The sequence below is a fragment of the Ranitomeya variabilis genome, chromosome 6, assembly GCF_051348905.1.
Source record: "Ranitomeya variabilis isolate aRanVar5 chromosome 6, aRanVar5.hap1, whole genome shotgun sequence".
In the NCBI taxonomy this organism is placed as follows: Eukaryota; Metazoa; Chordata; class Amphibia; order Anura; family Dendrobatidae; genus Ranitomeya; species Ranitomeya variabilis.
The window spans coordinates 158,679,678-158,703,157 of record NC_135237.1 but is presented as its reverse complement, the minus strand read 5'-3'; the positions used below and the strand labels follow the sequence as shown (position 1 = coordinate 158,703,157).

Here is a 23,480-nt window from a genome sequence, read left to right as displayed (position 1 = left end):
TGGAATCCCTCCATTTGATGTGGGCTCTGGCACTGAGCCCACATCTTTCACAGCACATGTCAGCTGCTTTGAACAGCTGACATGTGCCTCTAACAGTCGCGGGTGGAATTGCTATCCACCCGCGGCTATTAACCTGTTAAATGCCACTGTCAATCTCTGACAACGGCATTTAACTAGTACTTCTGGTAAGCGCGTCAGAAATCCCACCCATCGGTGACTCTGTTACGTGGTCGTGGGTCACCGATGGATTGGCATGACAACCAGAGGTCTGCAGCAGTCCTGGGCTCATAGCTGGATTGCTATGAGCCCTGCCTGGTGGAAGGCTCTCATAGCAAGTGAGCATTTCTACTACATAGAGGCGATCTGATCATCGCCTGTATGTAGCAGAGCCAATCAGACAACTACAGCTTCTAGTCTCCCATAGAGACTATTGAAGCATGCAAAAAAGTAAAAAAATAGTTTTTAAAAATATTAAAGAAATAAAAAAAATATAAAAGTTCAAATCACCTCCTTTCGCTCCAGTCAAAATAAGAGAATTAAAAAAATCAAACATACATATATTTGTTATCGCCGTGTTCATAATCTCCCGATCTATCAATATAAAAAAAGAATTAATCTGATTGGTAAAAGGCGTAGAAAAAAATCAAACTGCCATAATTATGTTTTTTTTGGTCGCTGCTACATTGCAATAAAATGCAATAATGGACGAGCAAAAGATCGTATCTACACCAATATGTTATCAATAAAAACGTCAGCTTGGCACACAAAAAATAAGCCATTATCCTGTCCCAAATCACGAAAAATAGAGATGCTATAGGTCTTGAAACATGGCACCATTTTTTATTTATTTTTTTACCAAAGTTTGAATTTTTTTTCTCCACTTAAATAAAAAAGAACCTAGACATATTTGGTGTCTATGAACTCGTCATACGATATTGAGACAGCCTCAATATCTTAATGATTTAGCGATGATCTGCAAAGAGGAGTGGACCAAAGTTCCTCCTGACATGTGCGCAAACCTCATCATCAACTACAAAAAACGTCTGACTGCTGTGCTTGCCAACACGGGTTTTGCCACCAAGTATTCAGTCTTGTTTTCCAGAGGGATCAAATGCTTATTTCTGCAAAATGCAAATGAATTTATATAATTTATACAATGTTATTTTCTGGATTTTATTTTTGATATTCTATCTCTGAATGTTAAAATTAACCTACCCTTAAAATTATAGTTCATTCATGTCTTTGTCAGTGGGCAAACTTACAAAATCAACAAGAGATCAAATACTTATTTCTCTGACTATATATAAAATCACTTCAAGGAGGGGAAATTAACAGGAGCACAATTCCACAAAAATTTATTAACTTTTTAAAAAGTCACTGTTGATCAATCAGCCGAAAACATCTGCAGCCTAAGTCCTGCCCACAATGACAAACATTCTTTTATAGACATACAGAATTTTGATTAAGATTGGCAGGTAAAACGTCACTTTTGATGAATTCCACCCAAGATCTTTTTTGATCATCCTAGACAACTTTTTAAAATGTCCTCTAGTCTTGTGTAATTCAAATGCTGAGTAATTCTTCTACTTAAACAGGACCTGTCAGTAGCTAATAATATGCAATTGTTTTACCTGCTCCAAGTGTTGCTGTACTGAATTTGGAGTTGTTTTTCATTCCTGTGCCTCTCCATATGATCACCTTCTCTTATTATATAAATGCATCACCTTCACTCCTGTGACAAAACAGGCAGGTAAATGCGTTACCTAAGGCAGCAAAATGTGTTACCTCAAAAAGCAGAAGCTTCCTTTTAAGTAAATCTAGTCAACTTAGCCCAATGGGCATGATTGTCAAGAAGATGCCCACATAGAAAAGATAAGAATCACTCTTGGCTAACAAGAACAGATTTACATACAAGAAAGTGGTGGTTATCTCAGGTATGGAGAGGAAAAGGAAAAAGATGCAGATTTGGAAGAACATAGGCTTTTCAGGTTAAAAAAAAACATTTATGGCATGTGACAGGTTCTATTTAAATGTTATAATTCACATATCTAAAAAAAATTGCAAAGAATTTTACATATTCATAGTATGTCTCTAATTATCAATTTTCTGTAATTAGTTGAAATACTTAAAATATATTGTTTTTCATAAATTATTACAGATGTAGAGTGTATAAAGCATTTCACCATCTTCAAAGGAATTAGTTACGTTTCAGTTTTTAATCTTAAACATCAAAGAAGTAGGGCAGATTTGATGTGCTTTATATGTCATATCCTAAAGGCATCTCTGAATTCTCCATGTCTTAAAATCCTACACATAAAATATAAAATACTGCTGAATTGCTTCAGAGAAAAAAAATGCTGTACTTGGAAATATAAGTATACTAAAGCTTGCAGAGTAGCAAGAAAATACTGTTAGCTTTAATATAGGGGTGGTGGGCTTTGGTAGGTTATTTTGGGTTGTCTATGTTTTTGGCGTTGTCTGCGTTGAGCAAAAGAAGACTGTCACATATGTACTTAGCTTAGGTTCTTTTCTATTATTTTCTCATAAATTTGAATGATGCAACAGATGAAAATGTTTTCTTGTAAAATAATACACTGATGTTTAAATATCCTGTTTTCTCCAATGTAAAAAAGTAAAAAACTGCCCGAAAACTGTAATTTTGTAATAAAATTATAAAATAAACACTGGAGATATGTATAATATACATAGAGTTGCAACTTAGTCCCTTAATATATATGAAATGAGTTGTCCAGGACCCCCGGAGCTTTTTCCGTTTTTTCATTTTCGTTTTTCACTCCCCTCCTTCCCAGAGCCATAACTTTTTAATTTTTCCGTCAATATGGCCATGTGAGGGCTTATTTTTTGCGGGACGAGATGTACTTTTGAACGGTACCATTGGTTTTACCATGCCGTGTAAAAGAAAACGGGAAAAAAATTCCAAGTGTGATGAAATTGCAAAAAAAGTGCAATCTCACACTTGTTTTTTGTTTGGCTTTTTTTGCTAGGTTCACCAAATGCTAAAACTGACCTGCCATTATGATTCTCCAGGTCATTATGAGTTTATAGACACCTAACATGTCTAGGTTATTTGTTATCTAAATGGTGAAAAAAAATTCCAAATTTGCTAAAAAAAATTAAAAATAAAAAATTGCGCGATTTTCTGATACCCGTAGCGTCTCCAATTTTTGTGATCTGGGGTCAGTTGCATGCTTATTTTTTGCGTACCAAGCTGGCGTTTTTAATGATACCATTTTGGTGTAGATACGTTCTTTTGATCGCCCGTTATTGCATTTTAATTCAATGTCGCGGCGACCAAAAAAACATAATTTTGGCGGTTTGATTTTTTTTCTATATACATACCCCCGGACGAAGCTAACACGAAACGCGCGTTGGGGCTCAGGATCGCACAAAACAGGTCATGTAACAGAGCTTGTACTATTTATTTGGCTATTTAACATGTTTGTATGCAGATGTATGGGGCCAAGTAGGCTATATGCAGCAACAGGATTCCCCATTGGTGGCTGTGATATTGCTGTGAAGGTGAAGTGTGGGCAAAAGTTTAGCACAATGCACTAAGCACTTTACTTTATTATATATGCCACCACAACACCTCCGCAGGGATAATCACCTCCACCTAATGCTGGGGTAGCTCCAAATACATGAATAAGGTACTGTCATAATGAGAGGCTTAGCCATTTAACAGAGGGGCACTAATATCTTCTGAACAGGTTCCCCATATACCTGTATACACCTAAGCATATATATAACATGTGTTGCATGTGAAGGTTATGTGCGGTTTTTTGTATATGTTGTCTCCATTTTTAACTTTAATTTTGTTTCATGGTTTTTAAAATATTCAATAAAGTATACTTGTTTTTGAGATAAATAGGACGTTTACTTCCGTTTTTTTCTTTTTTGGATTTGCTGACTTTATGGAAGTATCATTTATATAGGCCTGAAGTTCTATATATGCAAATCTTGCTTAGTTTTCCGTTGGTGGCGTAGTGGTTTGCGCATGCCCAAGTCCCGAATCCACTGCACAGGGGAGGGAAAAGAGCGCGATCTGCGCTATTCCCCTGGTGATCGGTGGGGCGGCCATCTTCCTGTGGCCGCGCGTGCGCAGATGGAGCGCTCTGCTGCCCGGGGCTTCAGGAAAATGGCCACGGGATGCCGCGCGTGCGCAGATGGAGATCGCGGCGGCCATTTTCCTGAAGCAGAGTTCGCATCTCGGCTTTAGGAAAATGGCCGCCGCGATCTCCATCTGTGCACGCGCGGCATCCCGCGGCCATTTTTCTGAAGCCCCGGGCAGCAGAGCGCTCCATCTGCGCACGCGCGGCCACAGGAAGATGGCCGCCCCCACCGATCACTAGGGGAATAGCGCAGAGCGCGCTCTTTTCCCTCCCCTGTGCAGTGGATTCGGGACTTGGGCATGCGCAAACCACTACGCCACCAACGGAAAACTAAGCAAGATCTGGAGGAAGAAACAGCGATGTCACCACGCCCATCTGACCAGACCAGCCTGATTGACAGGCAAAAACGGCGGCTTTGGTAACGTATTTCGGCAGCATAGGTGGGGAATCGGGGTCCACAAAATACACTATTGTAATGCACAGCTCAGGCCCTATTTAACAGTATTTTTATCTCATACGGAAAAAACGGGGTGACAGGTTCCCTTTAACTCCTGAATATGAACTTAAAGGGGGTTATTCAGCCTTTTTCAAATTATGGATTATTCTTAGAATCTATTTCCTTGGGATAAACCACCTAAGGGTATGTGTCCACGGTCAGTTAACGCTGCGTGTTTGACGCTGCGTGGGGCCGCAGCGTCAAACACGCAGCGTCCAGATGTTCCAGCATAGTGGAGGGGATTTTTTGAAATCCCGTGTCCACTATGCGTGGAAACACGCACGCGGTGGCCCTGCGACTCCGGACATGCTGCGCGTCTTTTCAGATCGCAGCATGTCCGTGTTCCTTGCGGCGACGCTGCGTCGCCGCAAGGAATATCACAGGGCCCTATGCGAGGAGTGCGATGATCCCAGATGTGTACAGTTAACACATCCGGCATCATCGTGTCCCAGAAGGGGGCGGGGCTTAGCGCCGAGCGGCTTTGCCACTCCGACGATACCGCCGGCCATCCTGAACGTGGACACGCACCCTAAAAAGGGAAATACCGCCTTTAAAGACCAATAGATGTCGGTATTAGATAATGAGTTACAATTTGACCTCTTTGACAATCATCACAATTCCGATAAGAGATCTTGACGCAGCCACAATCTAAGTCTGCCAACTAGATTAAATATGACTTATAAATATTGGCTTCTGAGTTGAAACACTCCCAATTTAGGCTGCCCTTAAAATTATGCCCGTATGAATGAGTATTTTTATTCTCTGTTCTAGTACATTTCTATTTGAAGTTATGATAGTAGATTTGAAGACCAGTATTAAATCCTTTCCCCTGTTTCATAAAGACTGGAGCGTTGCACACAGGAGTAAGAGGCGTCAAACTCATTAGGAGGCATCTGGACATCTCTCATTTGCAGTATGCCACCACATCAAACGTACACGAGTCAGTGACTGGCAAACATTTCGGCTGTAATCTTGGCCATTTTTGTGTTATAAATTATGATGAGTTGTTGAGCACACTTTGCGAAACCTTAGGACACCGGCTACACTGCTGATGTCAAGAAGAGTTTGGCTGGTAGCTAGCCAAGGGCGCACATCAACTCCTGATGGAGTCCAACTGATGGAGTTGAACCGTTTCATGTAGCGCTTATGTGCAGGTGTACTCAGTGACTAGATTATTAAACTGTTCCCCATTACCCCTGGGTAGGTAATGTGAAAACTGGTGTGATTGTACATAACAAACCTATCCAGGAAGAGTTAAGTTAATTTCCTCAGCAGGGGGCAAAGACGGCATCAACCAGCCCAAATGACATAACAGGAAACTTATGCCAAAAAGCCGCACTTAAGTCACTTAAATTGCTTTTTTCATTGCAGCCCCTGACAGCGCAGGATATTAGTCAGACATCATAGGAGCAAAATTAAACAACCGTCATGGGCAGTATTATACATTCACTGCAAAAGAAATTGATGTAGGGAAAGATATTAAAAAGGAGACAATATTCAAAGCTGAGAGCTGGATTCATAGCTTTTAATGTCTTCTAATAATCGGAAATAGAGGAATTGTTTTACTTTCTTGCAACATGGATAATTAAAACTATAAACTATGCAAAAAACAATTTGTCTTCTATACACGGAGTAACAACATATCAATAAGAGTAAAAAGACTAGTGTGGGTCTCTTTACAGTGCCATCTGCATTATCTTAATGGTTGCCCAGACCATTTCCAATATTGTTAGCAGCATTTCATCCATTATTTAGTTTTCTGTGAGGAGAAAGACTATGGATAACAGTCTTTGAGGCCAAAATAGGATATACAGAGCCATTCTCTGCACGTTCTGTACTGGCTACACAGATAAGTGACCAAAACATGGAGATGGCAGATGAACCAGGCAGCAGTATAAGAAATGCAGGAGAGAATCAGTAGGATGAGTTTGAATTTTTTTGTTTCTTTTGTTCCATAACTCATCAATGGGGAATTGCAGAGCTGGCATCAGCATCCTAAAAACCAAGGCAAGTGCCAGGGCTCTCTGCGCCTGCTGGCTAACTTCGCCCAGATTTCCACTGGTGACATACACCATATATTTACAGCGGATGTACATGCTGGATGTACGGAGTGGGCTCAGGAGTGGAGACACAGACATTTGCAGGAGCCCTTAGAAGGGAGATCTGAGAGCACTTAGATTAGTGAGGTGGTGTGTAACCTGCCTAAACTGATATGGTTTAGGGTCCACTGGGAATGAACCGGACTGTCTGCATATACAGACCCTTGACTGTATGTTGGCCTACTCAATCTACTATGATGAATGTGTGTAGCAGTTTACTGGTTGTTCATATAAAACATTTACTTTGTATGATCCTTAATTTCAGTAATTGATTCAATCTCTTCTTATTTTCAGCGGAAACTAAGATCTGTTTTAAGTATTACCATGGTGTCAGCGGAGCTCTACGTGCTACAACTCCCAGCATCACTGTGAAAAATCCAACAGCCCCAGTAAGTTATGAATTAATTCATTTTCTGACATCTGTTCTAGAACTTCTTTTATCCGGACAGGTTCATGTATATGGTGAATGGACACAAATGACTGAGTAGCTCTATGTAACTGATCGGAGATGTGTTCACTTAATTTCATGAAATGTTTAGTGGATCTCAGATCATAACGTAGAGAAACATTGTAAGATAATTGCAGCACCTTTTTGCTCGGTAATATGGAATTGATATTGACCTCTGACTTGTATTTCCAGGATACATGGTCCCAGGTCCCATTAGCTCTACTTCTGGCTTATCTTCAGTTTTATACCTAAGCAAGTCCTATTCTCGGTCTATGACTCAGGCATGACAGAGAAATAGAGAAGAGGGCTGGTTTTAGCATTGAAATGAGTCGTAAACAGTTTGCTAAGCAGTAAATAATTGAATCAAGAATTCCTCCGCTCTTGAGAGAATTTTTAGTAAATTTCAAAGCACTTTTTACAAGCATTATGCAATGTTAACCATTTATAATGTCGGGGCAAACTCTTTCACCACCTTGTGGACGTCAGATTTACTCTTTGTAGTCTGAAACCCACATGAGTACTGCAGCCAATCAATGACCTCAAAGTTGTACAGAAAAAAAAGAAAAAGTCAGTTTGCAACCCTGGTGAACCTATGGGTATTGGTCCCTCATTCAGAGGTGAAACATGCCTAAGTATGTAGACTCTTGCATGGATTTCTTTGTATCTTTGATCTGTCCGTCCTGTGTAGAATTTTGTGAAATAAGTTTATGGACAGTGTCATCTTCATCGTTTAACCTCTTACTATATACGATATGTCTCTGTGTTCTGAATGTAAGTAGTAAGTGGCAGATGTAATTGGTATGGACTGTTCTTTAGAAAATGTAGACTGTCCTCCAGAATTGTACTGTGCCGTTTGCAAATTTATGTAATAATTATCACAATGGCCAGTGATATCCACAACCATGAACTAAAGATCTTCACATAGTCTGGCCTAGTTATAACATTCAGACTTTCTCTTCCATGTTGCTTCCTTTTATTGACTCCAGAGGATTCCAGTCAAGAACACTTAGTGTAATTGGCATTACTTCATCTGCTGCAACCAGTGCTCCGGCCAGACGTTGTAAATGGTAAAAATAGGGGAATGCTGTCTCAGCTGGTGCTTGTATAGGGTACTATATGCTAAGTGCAGGCTTTATATCACTATGGTGTCATTATGAGGAGGTGTTACCCGGAAGGTGTACTCTACGTCAGTCACTCTGTAGCCACTTTGCACTTCTTGTAAATGGAGTTCATCATTTTCATATTTATTATTCATTAGCTATTTCTAATCCTATTAGGATTACTGCACCTAATATATATTCTATACAGCAACTTATACTTTCCCTGTGTGATACCAACCCATATAGACTTTATGTGTCACAATACATGGTATACAGTATGTATATACGGCACCACTACTGTGACATTATTATCATTAGTTCTATGAATTACCAATAAATGAACAGAATATTTGGGGCTTTACAAAATTACATTTTAAAGGGTTTCATATTTTCATTTTCTTTCTCAAGTGAAAAAGAACATGAATAATACACAAAACTAATTCTGAGGTCTAAACTACATCCAAACAGATGTAGACCATGTACACGAGTTGCTGCAGATTCTCCACCTGGATTTCAAGTTGAACAGTCCACAGCATCTTACAGTGACATGAAAGTGGAAGAGATTTTAATATCCTGCTGATATTAACCTATCGTGCAGATTTTTTCATCCTTAGAATGTTAATTCTTTTGGTGGAAAAAGTCTGCTTTTGTTATCAGTGGGTCGAAGCAATATACACTACTAGGGTTGAGCGACTTTTACTTTTTCAGGATCGAGTCGGGTTTCGCGAAACCCGACTTTGTCAAAAGTCGGGTCGGGTGAAATCGGCCGATTATTGCGAAAAGTCGGGGATCCGACCGAAACACGAAACCCAATGCAAGTCAATGGAGAATCAGAGTCGGCAGTGAGTGGAGGACAGGAAAACACCAACAGAGCCCATTTTAATGCCAAAACATCAATTCTTGTTACTTAAGCTTGTCAATCTTAATGTACCTTATAATAATAGTTAGCCATTGAAAATTTGGGGGTTATTTGGCAACAGTTGTGGGGGGAGTAGGGCTGGCTCAAGTTTTTACTGTGCCCAGGTGGACTACGTCACGGCGGTGGAGCAGGGAGAGGTAAGTATTTCAACTTTGCAAGTGCTGTGATCCTGAGCAAGCAGGGGGACACACTCGTTCGCATTGCCACTGGCACAGGGCCCCTCAAAGTACGGCGATGTGATTGACGGCGGGGGCGCCTCCCACTGGCAGAGACACTTTTGCTTACTATGAGGGGCCCTGTGCCAGTGACGTCGCCAACGAGTATGCCCCCCCACCTGTTGAAGGAACCTGCACTTCCATCTGCACCTTCCTCTTTGTCCCCGTGTAAGGTGGTATAGTATGCGGGAAGGGGAACCTGACTTTCTGCAGGGTCAGATACTGGCTATGTAGAGTGCAAGGGGAATGTAGTGGTCTGGGTCAATGTACCGGCAGACTCATCTAGCAGTGGCTGGGCAATGGGCAGGATGAGGAGGAAACACAGATATAGGCCCAAAGAATAAAGTAGGCTAAATGCAGTTCAAAATTGGTAACAGGAGTAAACAGGCAGCACTGCTTTGTTCAGTGGAGGAGAACAGCAAGGAGCGGCAGACACCGTTAGTAGGCCCAACCAAACCAGTAGGCCAAATGCAGTTTTAAAATTCCTATAGGCTGAAAACCTGAAGATTGAAGCTCAGGAGAAAAACACAGGAGAATACCAAGGAGCGGCAGACACCGTTAGTAGGCCCAACCAAACTAGTAGGCCAAATGCACTTTAATATGTGATATCGGCTGCAAATTGAGGCTCTGCTTTGTGCAGTGAAGGACAGCTGTATTGAGTGGCGCAGACAGACACAGGTAGTAGGTCTAAATTAAAAAAGTTGGCTCAATGCAGTTTAAAATTGGTTACAGGGGTACACAGGCGGCAGAGCGTTGTTAAGCGGAGGACGATTGTCAGGACTGGAGTGGCCCAGACAGACTTAGTAGGCCTAAAATAAAAAAGTAGGCGCAATGCAGTTAAAAATGGGTAACAGGGGTACACAGGCAGCATTGTTTTGTTAGGCGGAGGACGATTGCTAGGAGTGGCGCAGACAGACTTACTAGGCCTAAAATAAAAAAGTAGGCTCAATGCAGTTCAAAAAGGGTAACGGGTACACAGGCAGCATTGTTTTGGTCAGCGGAGGACGATTAGTAGGAGTGGCGCAGACAGACTTACTAGGCCTAAAATAAAAAAGTTGGCTCAATGCAGTTCAAAATGGGTAACAGGGGTACACAGGCAGCACTGGTTTGGTCAGCGGAGGACGATTGCTAGGAGTGGCGCAGACAGACTTACTAGGCCTAAAATAAAAAAGTTGGCTCAATGCAGTTCTAAACTGGTATCAGGAGTAAACTGGTGGCACTGCTTTGTTCGGTGGAGGACAACTTGAATAAGTGGCTGACACAGTACGTTGGCCTAAATAGTAAAGCAGGCTAAATGTCTGCAAAAAAACTGTTCGTAAATAAACAGGTGGCAAAGCAACGTACAGGGGTGGGTTCCTCTGCTGAGTACCAGATAGTGGTAGTTCGCGCACAGTATTCACAGGTCAAAATGGAGGGCATGGTCCCTGTATATATTTACTATCATCTCTCAATTTGTATTGGCAGTTACATTGAAGGATTTAACAGCACCGACTAAACAGCGGTGGAGCACTGTTTGAGCTGGGGGGGAACACTCTCTCGTGGGCGGTGGTACTGGCCCAGGGCCCCTCATATTACGACAATGTGTCTGACATTGGGTGTGCACCCCCACCGCCAGAGACACTTAATTGTACGATGAGGGACCCTGTGCCAGTGCCGTCGGCCAAAAGTGGGCACACCCACCTGTCCAGGCAAACGGCACTCGCACGGGTGCTTGCGCCAAGTGGTGACCACGGGCCCATGGGGGGAGTCAGCCCATTTAGGGAGGTGTTAAAAATGGCCTATTGTGGAAATTCAGCAGCAGCAAATGGAGGAATTGGAGCAGTCAGTAAGAGGAGTCCAAAAGCAAGACCTTTTTAAAGGAAAACTACGTGTCAGCAGGGGAAGGTGGGGCAAAAGAATGTGAAATCCATGATTGGTTCATTTTAATGAAGGTTAGATCATCAACATTTTGGGTAGCCAGACATGTCCTTTTTTCGGTCAGTATTGAACCAGCAGCACTGAAGACTCTTTCTGATAGCACACTGGCAGCAGGGCAAGCAAGCTCCTGTAATGCATATTCTGCCAATTCAGGCCAGGTGTCTAGTTTAGATGCCCAGTAATCAAAGGGGAATGACCTGTGAGGGAGAACATCGATAAGGGAGGAAAAGTAGTTTGTAACCATACTGGAAAAATGCTGTCTCCTGTCACTTTGAATCGATGCAACTGTCCCTGTCGTGTCAGCGGTCAGTGAAAAATCACTCCACAACCTTGTCATAAAACCCCTCTGTCCAACGCCACTTCAGATTTCTGCACCGCTAGCACCTCACCATGTTTCCCCCTACGGCTCGTGTGAGAACCATCACCGCCGCTGTGTGCTGGGAATGCCAGAACCAAACGGTCTACAAGAGTTGCTTGTTTGGTAGCCAATATTTGCTCTAGGTTCTCATGTGGCATGATATTTAGCAATTTCCCTTTGTAGCGTGGATCCAGTAGGCAGGCCAACCAGTAATTGTCATCGGTCATCATTTTGACAATGCGGGGGTCCCTTTTTAGGATACGCAAGGCATACTCAGCCATGTGGGCCAATGTTCCAGGTGTCAATTCACTGCTTCTGCTGGGTTGAGGAGCACTTTCTTGCAAATCTACATCACAAGTGTCCCGCAAGAAACCTGTACCAGACCTTGCAACGGCACCAGTTTCTATTGCCCCCTGAGAAGCTCCCTCCTCCCATACATATTCAGCCCCATCATCCTCATCCTCTTCGTCCGCCACCTCATCCTGAACAGTTCCCTGACCAGACAATGGCTGACTGTCATCAAGGCTTCCCTCCTCCTCGGCTGCAGACGCCTGCTCCTTAATGTGCGTCAAACTTTGCATCAGCAGACGCATAAGTGGGATGCTCATGCTTATGATGGCGTCGTCTGCACTTACCAGCCGTGTGCATTCCTCAAAACACTGAAGGACTTGACAGCTTGTAGCTTCGACCACTGCACACCAGACAACTCCATGTCTGCCATCCAACTGCCTGCCCGTGTATGCGTATCCTCCCACAAATAAATGACAGCACGCCTCTGTTCACATAGCCTCTGAACCATGTGCAGTGTGGAGTTCCACCTTGTTGCAACATCTATAATTAGGCATTGCTGTGGAAGATTTATTGATCGCTGATGGTTCAGCATACGGCTGGAGTGTACGGGCGACCGGCGGATGTGCGAACAAAGTTTTCTCACCTTCAGGAGCAGGGCTGGTAACTCCGGATAATTTTTCAGGAAGCACTGCACCACCAAGTTCAAAGTGTGAGCCAAGCAAGGTATGTGTTTAAGTTGTGAAAGGGCTATGGCAGCCATAAAATTCCTTCCGTTATCACTGACTACCTTGCCTGCCTCAAGATGTACACTGCCCAGCCATGACTCACTTTCTTGCTGCAAGAACTCGGCCAGTACTTCCGCGGTGTGTCTGTTGTCGCCCAAACACTTCATTTCCAACACAGCCTGCTGACGCTTACCACTAGCTGTTCCATAATGAGACACCTCGTGTGCAACACTGACAGCTGCGTATGGAGTTGCCAGGTGACTGCGCTCTGTGGACGAGCTGTCGCTTCTGGAGGAGGAGGAGGAGGAGGAGGAGGGGTGGCGAATGCCTACTGCCAACTGTTTCCTAGACCGTGGGCTAGGCAGAACTGTCCCACTATGGCTGTCCCCTGTGGACCCTGCATCCACCACATTAACCCAGTGCGCCGTGATGGACACGTAACGTCCCTGGCCATGCCTACTGGTCCATGCATCTGTGGTGAGGTGCACCTTTCCACTGACAGACTGCCTCAGTGCATGGACAATGCAGTCTTTGACATGCTGGTGGAGGGCTGGGATGGCTTTTCTCACAAAGAAGTGGCGACTGGGTAGGTCATAGCGTGGTACTGCGTAGGCCATCAGGTCTTTGAAAGCTTTGCTTTCGACCAACCTGTAGGGCATCATCTCTAACGAGATTAATCTGGCAATGTGGGCGTTCAAACCCTGTGTATGCGGATGAGAGGATGAGTACTTTCTTTTCCTCACGAGAGTCTCTTCTAGGGTGAGCTGAACAGGAGACCTGCAGATGGTGGAACTAGCAGTGGTGGTGGTGGTGGACATGGCGGATTGAGAGACAGTTGGTGATGTTGGCCTACATACAGTGCTTCCTACCAATAACCTTCTGATTCCCTGCCTGCTTTGGCCTTGCGACGATCCCTCCACATTTGCTGCTGGTGGTGTCCGAACCGGTGGGCTTACAGTGAGGGAAGCAATGTAGTGTTGCTGACTACCTTCATTCTGACCAGGTGCACCAACGGTACAGGACGTTTGGTAATTAGTCCAGGCTTGCAAGTGCATGCTGGTTAAATGTCTACACAGGCACGTTGTATTTCAATTTTGAAGAATCTTCCCTCTGCTAAAGGTCTTTGAGCATTTCTTACAGATCACTTTAGACTGATCATTGGGATCTTGGTCAAAAAAATGCCACACTGCACTCTTCCTACTATGGAATTCCTTTTCAGGCATTGCACGCTGTGCAACTTTCAGCGGTTGGCCACGCTGTCCTAAAACTGTTTTTGTCACACGTTTTGGGCCTGATACGGGCCTGGCTGATGACAGCTGTTGCGATGTAGATTGGTGTTGCTGCGGATAACCCTCCTCCGCTTGTGAGCTAGTGCCAGCGGCACCCTCTTCCCCCAATGGCTGCCAATCTGGGTCAAGAACTGGGTCATCTATCACCTCCTCCTCCACAATGTCATGTGCACCTTCCTCAGTGTCACCGTGTAAGCCGGTGCTATAGCGTTCGGGACAGGGCACCATAGTCTCATCTGGGTCAGATTCTGGCTCAGGAAACTGCGAGGTCAATGTAGTGATCTGAGTCAATGGAACAGCATCATAATCTAGCTGTGGCTGTGCATCAGTGCACTCCATGTTCGATTCTTCTTGTAATGGGCAGTGTACAATTTCCCTTTTTAACCCTGGCACGGTATGGGTAAAGAGCTCCATGGAGTAACCTGTAGTGTCGCCTGACGCATCCTTCACTTTTGGTTTGGGAGAAGGACACAAGGAAACGTCTTTTTCCGGACCGGAAGCATCCACTGACGACTGGCTGCTCTTAGATTTTGAACTTTGGGAAGAAGAGGCGAAAGAGCTAGAGGCTGAGTCAGCAAGGAAATACAAAACTTTTTCCTGCTGCTCTGGCTTTAAAAGCTGTTTTCCTACTCCCAGGTAAGGGAGCCTTCGAGGCCTTGTGTAGCCAGACGATGACGCAGGCTCAACACCTCCAGCCTTAGGTGCTACTTGTGCTTTTGCCACTACCACCAGATGCAGCACCACCACCACTGTCAGTACTAGCTGGCAACCCCCGCCCACGGCCTCTTCCACCAGACTTCCTCATTTTTTGGGGGGAGACACTGAACCACAACTCTGTCCCAGTGGTATAACACAACACTATGAACCTGGCAGAAAGTGGCTGCCTGATATACGACACACTAGCAGTACAGCAGAATATAAACTGTGAGAATTACTATCTCACTTTTGGGGGGAGAAACTGAATCACAACTCTGGCCCAGTGGTATAACACAACACTATGAACGTGGCAGAAAGTGGCTGCCTGATATAAGACACACTAGCAGTACAGCAGAATATAAACTGTGTGAGAAATACTATCTCACTTTTGGGGGGAGACACTGAACCACAACTCAGGCCCAGTGGTATAACACAACACTATGAACGTGGCAGAAAGTGGCTGCCTGATTTACGACACACTAGCAGTAAAGCAGAATATAAACTGTGTGAGAATTACTATCTCACTTTTGGGGGGAGACACTGAACCACAACTCTGGCACAGTGGTATAACACAACACTATGAACGTGGCAGAAAGTGGCTGCCTGATATATGACACACTAGCAGTACTGCAGAATATAAACTGTGTGAGAAATACTATCTCACTTTTGGGGGGAGACACTGAACCACAACTCAGGCCCAGTGGTATAACACAACACTATGAACGTGGCAGAAAGTGGCTGCCTGATATACGACACACTAGCAGTACAGCAGAATATAAACTGTGTGAGAATTACTGTCTCACTTTTGGGGGGAGACACTGAACCACAACTCTGGCACAGTGGTATAACACAACACTATGAACGTGGCAGAAAGTGGCTGCCTGATATACGACACACTAGCAGTACAGCAGAATATAAACTGTGTGAGAATTACTGTCTCACTTTTGGGGGGAGACACTGAACCACAACTCTGGCACAGTGGTATAACACAACACTATGAACGTGGCAGAAAGTGGCTGCCTGATATACGACACACTAGCAGTACAGCAGAATATAAACTGTGTGAGAATTGCTATCTCACTTTTGGGGGGAGACACTGAACCACAACTCTGGCACAGTGGTATAACACAACACTATGAACGTGGCAGAAAGTGGCTGCCTGATATACGACACACTAGCAGTACAGCTGAATATAAATTGTGTGAGAAATACTATCTCACTTTTGGGGGGAGACACTGAACCACAGCTCTGGCCCAGTGGTATAACACAACACTATGAACGTGGCAGAAAGTGGCTGCCTGATATACGACACACTAGCAGTACAGCTGAATATAAACTGTGTGAGAAATACTATCTCACTTTTGGGGGGAGACACTGAACCACAGCTCTGGCCCAGTGGTATAACACAACACTATGAACATGGCAGAAAGTGGCTGCCTGATATATGACACAGTAGCAGTACTGCAGAATATAAACTGTGTGAGAAATACTATCTCACTTTTGGGGGGAGACACTGAACCACAACTCTGGCCCAGTGGTATAGCACAACACTGTGAACGTGGCAGAAAGTGGCTGCCTGATATACAACACACTAGCAGTACAGCAGAATATAAACTGTGTGAGAATTACTATCTCACTATTGGGGGGAGAAACTGAACCACAACTCTGGCCCAGTGGTATAACACAACACTATGAACGTGGCAGAAAGTGGCTGTAATTATTATAAAAAATGTTTTAAAAAATTACTGCAATAACACGCTCCCTAGTCCCTACAATGATCTCAGGACAAGTATGGCAGCAATAAAAAGGACTTCAGAACATAAAAGTGTGGACAAATAAACAAGACAGGTAACTGTGCAGAAAGGAGCAACAGGATTTTTGCTTTGAAAAAAGCAGTTGGTTTGCACAGCACTGTGCACACAGCTATGCAGCTGCTGCACTAAAATACGACCTCCACTGTCCCTACACAAAAAGGTGGTGTGAGACAGTGAAAATCGCTCCAGCACAAGCGGTTTGGGGGTTTATATTTCCTCCCTAACTCTGTCCCTGCTTCTGACTAACTGCCGCAAACTCTCCCTATGCCCAGATAGGCAAAAATAAGATGGCAGTCGGCGTGCACTCCCCTTTATAGCCCCTGTGACGCCGCAGACAGCAAGCCAATCACTGCCATGCCCTTGTCTAAGATGGTGGGGACAGAGACCTATGTCATCACGCTGCCCACACTCTGCGTCTTCCTTCATTGGATGAAAAACGGCGGTAACAGCGTCATACGAAACGCGACTTTGGCGCTCTGATCGTGTACCGCATGGCCGATCCCACACTAGGATCGGTTCGGGGTTCATGAGACCCGACTTTGCCTAAAAGTCGGCGATTTCTGAAAATGACCGATCCGTTTCGCTCAACCCTATACACTACTTCAGGATAAAAAAGTGAAACAATGGAAAAAAAAGTGATGTTCTCCTCTAAGGTCACTTTCGCTGCTACCAGCAGTGTTTCCACACTGCAGTACATCCAGACCTACCACGTGAGACCAAACCTCATCACATGAGGCTGGGATGTACTCACACCAGCATGGAAACACTTCTAGGAGCAGCTGAAGAGTAGTGTATTTTTATTTTTTTATAAATATGCTGAAGTCCAAAGTAAAATCATCAGCAAGATCTTGTGAAGATATACCGCTGTGGATTCCCCAGAGGATACTTGAGGATTTGCTGTAGCTAGTTTCCTCAACAAATCTGGTATTTGTGAACCAGCTCTTAAAATCACATGGTTATTGAATTCAGAACTTGATCTTACAATTACAATACTTTTAAGTATCTGCCTGTAGCTTGACTTTGATATACTAGATACCGCCATAGTCTGTACTAAGCTACCCAAGGGAATTTCACCATAATTTTCCCTCTCGTCCTTGCTTTCACATTAAATCTACTTGGTTATTCCAGTAAATGGGCAGCATTTGATTTCATAAGATACTCTTTTTTGCCAAGCAGAAATGTGTGCCTTTTCATAGTCCTACCATATATAGTACAATTTTTTTAATTGGACCTAATAGGTGGTGAGTAGTGATGAGCGAATGTACTCGAATAAGGCATTATCCCAGCACGCACGTGTGTTAACCGAATGTCTTCGACAAAGTAAAAAAAATATGTTTGAGTCCCTGCGACTGCATGTCTCACATATTTTTCAAGCACCCCGAAGACACTCGGTTTTCACACGAGCATGCTCAGATAACACCTTATTAAATTTTAACTGAGAATGAAACCCATATGCCCCGAAAAACGGGGACTTGCCAGGTGATTCATAACAATGATTATTTACAATGAAGTCCACCGGGGTAAATACGGAACTCACTCGCTCAGTTTGTAAATTAGATTGTGGATGAAAGGTGGATGAAAATGAAAGATGAATCCCTAAACGAGAGCAAAATGCTTTCCAAAATTTAGATATAAATGGAACCCCCGGTCAGAAACAATATTAGAGGGAATCCCATGCAATTTCACAATCTCCTTAAAAAAAAAAATTGTGACAAAATCTTGGCATTCGGTAATGCAGATAGCGCATGAAATGAGCCATCTTGCTGAATCTATCCACCACCATCAATATTACTGTGTTACCTGCTGACACTGGTAGATCAATGATGAAATCTACAGACAAATGACTCAATGGTCTACAGGGAATCGCCAAAGTTGAATTGCCCCTGATGGACAAGTATGTGGAGTCTTACAATGCACACAAGTACTGCAGGCAGCTACATAATCCTGAACATGCTGTTTCATCCTAGACCACCAAAAATGACGAGTAAGTAGCTCTGTGGGGGCTTTACTACCAGGATGCCCAGCCACGACCAACTCATGATGTCGACTCAAAATTCTAAGATGGAGATTCACAGGGGCAAACAGTTTACCTGAAGGACGGGAAGCAAGGACATCCCCCAGAGCCTCTACGACCTCCTTCTCCAGATTGAAAACGTATCGTAGCAATAACTGCTCCTTTCTGTAATATATGAGAACCAGCTCGCGATTATTACTCCCCCCCCCCCCCGGAAAACAATGAGCCAATACATCCTCTTTAATGTTCTTATCCCCCAGGATTTTTAAGTCACAAAAAGTTTAAATTGGTAAAAAACAATGACCACCTTGCCTGTCTAGGTGTCAGACGTTTAGCGGTTTCCAGATACAATAGATTTTTGTGATCAGTGATGACCATGACCGGATTAACTGCGCTCTTCAAAAAAATGACGCGATTCCTCGAAGACAATATTGCCAAGAGCTACTTATTACCAATGTCATAATTCTTTTCGGTTGGCAGTTTTTTTGAGAAATATACACACGGACGCCATTTACTTGTAGACGAACCCTGTAACAATACAGCCCCAACCCCTACCTCCAACGTGTCTACCTCCACAATGAACAGTTGAGTAATGTCAGGCTGAATCAAAAAGGCTGCAGCGGAGAGTAAAAACATTTTTTCAAGATGGCAAACACTTCACAGGCCGGTTTAGACCATTTGGAAATGTCAGTTTCCTTCCTGGCCACTACCAAAAAGTCCTTGATGACCTTGCGGTAATAGTTGGTGATCAGATGTGTAATCAGACTCTGCGATTGCCTGACCCCACGCTGTCGTGGTATCCCCATTACAGGCAGCTTCTCTTGCCAGGTGGGCTCATATCCTCCACCATGGATAGACCTCCCACGCTGCAGCTTATGTTTTGGCTTCTTACATGCTTCTGTGTGCATACACATATATGCAAAAGTAAATATATAGCATGCATTAAAGAAATCAACTAAACCTACAACATAATGCACAACTCAAAAATTATATTCAACAAAGTTCCTTTATTATTAATCATAAAAAGTATCATGTAACATGTATAAAAGGGAAAACAAAACACAAAAACAGGTGGAAAAAAGTGCGGGACCGCACAGAGACCAATGATGGTATATTTTGTAACTCATATTATATCCAAATACAGCATTAATAGGTGTTGAATTATGAGTATACAATGTTTCTCATATTTACATCCACAGAATAGAAAAAAATATTCAGTTATCAAATGGATACCTATGTGCTAAAGTTACGTGTCAAATTCCTTATTCATGTGTCACAGAATATATCTATCAATATACCAATATAATGTAATTCATTCATATGACAACATGATATAAACAGTGTATCCTGGAATATGATCACAGCATAATAGGACTATCTATACACCAGCACAGTGCAAATGGTACATAGCATAGCTTTGCACAGTCATTATACATATAGTAGCATACTACAGTGATTATTAAGTCAAGGGTCCATAGAACAGACTAAAGAGTAGAAAAGCTATGTAAAGGAGTGGAATACTTAACCATATGAGTGGTCCTGTGACAGCCCGCACCTGCCCGACGCGCGTTTCGCCTGAGCTTTGACAAGGGAATGAGCAGAAGACTGGTGGAGTGGTATTTAACTGGCAGCAAGCCAATCAGTGGTTACGTGCATAATGAAAAGGAAGTAAACAGCTGATAATAGCCGCGTGAATTCAACCATGCATGGTGACGCCGGGGCTTAGCTCCACCCACCTGACGCGTCTCCAAGGAGCGCATCACGTGGGGGAGAGAAGCAGCGGCGTGCGCTCCAAGCTGGAGCGCAAACAAATAGTCCGCAAAGATACGGCAGTGAATGTGACGTAACAGAGGTATGTTGTGCGTATATCACCGTCCACATGTAATGTGTGTGAAGCAATGAAGTGAAAAAAGTAAATAAGTTAAAGGGGTAAGAAGAGTATACAATATAAATAACAACAATAAAGTACATAGGTGCATAATAAAGTGCATTGTATTAGTGCTCAAACAATTATTATTAACACCACCAGTCAATACAGCTAATAAAATACAGTAATAATGACATTATATATATTATAAATATGGCGAAAGATCTAAAAAAGAAAAGAAAGAAAAAACAGAAGAAACAATAATTAATGCATAAACAACAAGATAAAAACAAGCACATGCACACACATATGTATGCACATATGTACATACATACAAGTGCACGTAATATACAGGTAGGTCCAATAAAAGCTTAAAACCGTGGAAACAACATATTTATACAGAAGATAACAATGATTACAATTATATATGTATATATCACTCTTGTGTGTCCACATGGTACAGAGTAGTATGACACATGTGGGTATCTATAATATTGCACATATTGTTATATATATATAAACATTAAGGATATGTATACGTGCATCATTATCCAATTATGTACCCATGGAGCATATGATAAAAGGGTAAATCCAATATAGATATAGGTAACTATGCAATCATAAAAATGACTATCAAAGTTTCATGGGTACAGAGTAATACAGTACAAACAATCAGTAAATATAAGACAAACACATACAGATAAAATAGGACCAAAACCCGAAGGGACTATTTCATTAATATAGAAAAACAAAAAGAGGAGGAGAAAAACAAAAAATAAGTAAAAACAACAGCAACAATGATGATACGAGAAAAATGGAATATACCAGGAATAGGGGGAATATTATCAAAGAAATGGGACAAAGCTCATGGTCTCATTAAGGCCATTTGGTGCCATGGTGTCTAGAGTGGTAATCCATCTCAGTTCTTTTTGAGCAAGGATTTTTTTCCAGTCTCCCCCACGGTTATCGATAATCACTTTGTCTATACCACTCACCTTAAAGCTGGAGGGATCAGAGTTGTGATACAATTTCTAATGCCTAGGAATGGTTTTTAATTCATCAATATTGATAGACTCCGCTGCTGCTTGAATGTCCAGGACATGTTCGCGGACCCTTCTGCGTAATTCACGTGATGTTAGTCCCACGTATTGTTTATTACAAGGACATCTGGCACTATATATAACACCAATGGTCTTACACGATATGCTGTGAGTAATTTTGTAATTTTTGGAATTGGAAGAGTCAGAAAAGGATTTTGTGGTTTCAATATTTTGGCATGCAACGCATGAACCACATGGTTCCCCAAGGAGGGCCTTTAGAATCAAAAATATTTTTAGTCCTTGGTTCAAAATTGCTCCTAACAAGAATATCTTTGATGTTCTGGGATCTACGATAGGTGATAGCAGGATGTGGCGTAATGTACCCAGAGAGAAACGGATCCAATTTCAATAGATTCCAATATTTATTCATTCCTGCCCACATCTCGCCACTCCTGGCATTGAATGTGGAAATGAATCTCACATTGTTGCTTTCCTTGGGTATTTTATGCTGGTATAACAGATCAGATCTCCTAGTAAATTTTGCTCTTCTATAGCCTCTTTGTATCACCTTATCTGTGTATCCTCTGTTTAGAAATTGTTTCCTGAGATCACTGGCCTGCGTTTCAAATTTAGTGTCATCAGAACAAATCCTCCGCATTCTAAGGAATTGTCCAATCTGAATGCTATTAATCAAATTCTTGGGATGTGATGATTCCGCATGGAGTAGAGTATTCACAGAGGTTGGTTTCCGATGTACATCGGTTAGTATCCAACCCTGATCATCAACATTGAACAAAACATCCAGAAATTCCATATTTTGTCTTCCAGCTTTATAGGTTAATCTGATATTTAGTCCATTATTATTCAATGATCCAATGAAGGTCTGAAGGTCTCTTTCGGTACCCTGCCACAGAAAAAATATGTCGTCTATAAACCTACTCCAAGACAATACCTTATAAACAAAAGGTGTTAAATCAGATGAAAAGAGGTCCCTCTCCCACAGCCCCAAGAACAGGTTAGCATACGAGGGCGCACAGGACGCCCCCATAGCCGTTCCTTGGAGCTGCAGGAAGAAGGACCCCTTAAATAAAAAGAAATTGTGGGTAAGTACGAATTGGAGTAGTTCAAGGACAAATGTGACCAACTCCGTGTCCATATTAGATGTTTCTAAGAAGAATTTAACTGCTCTACTGCCATCCTCATGTTTAATGGAGGTGTACAGTGATTCAACGTCACACACTACTAAGAGTGTGTCCGATTGGATTTGTACACCATCCATTCTGCGGAGGATATCAGAGGTGTCTTTCAAATAAGATGGCAGTTCTTCTACAAATGGTCTCAAAACGTGGTCAAGGAATCTGCACACTGGTTCACACATGCTGTTAATACCTGAGATAATCGGTCTTCCAGGTGGACATTCCAGGTTTTTGTGAACTTTAGAAAGTATAGGGACGCAATCCTTGGATTTTTCTTAAAAAGACATTCCATTTCATTTTTGGTGATTATTCCTGACATTTCTGCAGAGGACAATATAGAAAGCAATTGATCTTGATATTTACATAATGGATTAAATGTTAGTTTTTTATATGTCATCACATCAGATAGGTGTCGTCTAGCTTCTCTCTCATACTGTATAGTTGGCCATATTACAGTGTTACCACCTTTATCTGATGGCTTGATAATGACATCCTCCATCTTTTTAAGTTGTTTCAGGGCCACCCGTTCATTACGTGTTAGATTATCATATGGTAATGTGGATGCTATGTGTTTAAATTCCTCACTCACCATTTTAACAAACAATTCGATGTTCGAATACATCGATAGAGGTGGGAATTTTTTGGAAGTTGGAATGATAGACTTAGGTAACTTACCAGATTTAGGTGGTATTTGTTCATCCAAGAGACTTTGTAATATGTCAGCGTCTCCCGTTCTTCTGTAGTTAGAGACATATCATAGTCAAGATTTTTGTTAAAGATTTTTTTAAAAACCAGTTTACGCGCAAAGAGGTGTAAATCCTTCAATGCGGTAAAGTAGTCAAATTTATTGGTAGGTGAAAAAGTCA

The 23,480-nt window shown here is 42.6% G+C and overlaps 1 protein-coding gene across 3 annotated transcripts in view; it reads left to right on the top strand.

The window, feature by feature from the left end:
• HECW1 (HECT, C2 and WW domain containing E3 ubiquitin protein ligase 1) overlaps positions 1–23,480 on the top strand; it is a 414,968-nt gene that overhangs the window by 208,680 nt on the left and 182,808 nt on the right. For all 3 annotated transcript variants that reach the window (XM_077269169.1, XM_077269167.1, XM_077269168.1), the window contains one exon: positions 7,020–7,114. In XM_077269169.1, the coding sequence (XP_077125284.1) occupies positions 7,020–7,114 (95 nt within the window). The remainder of the gene's footprint in view (positions 1–7,019; positions 7,115–23,480) is intronic.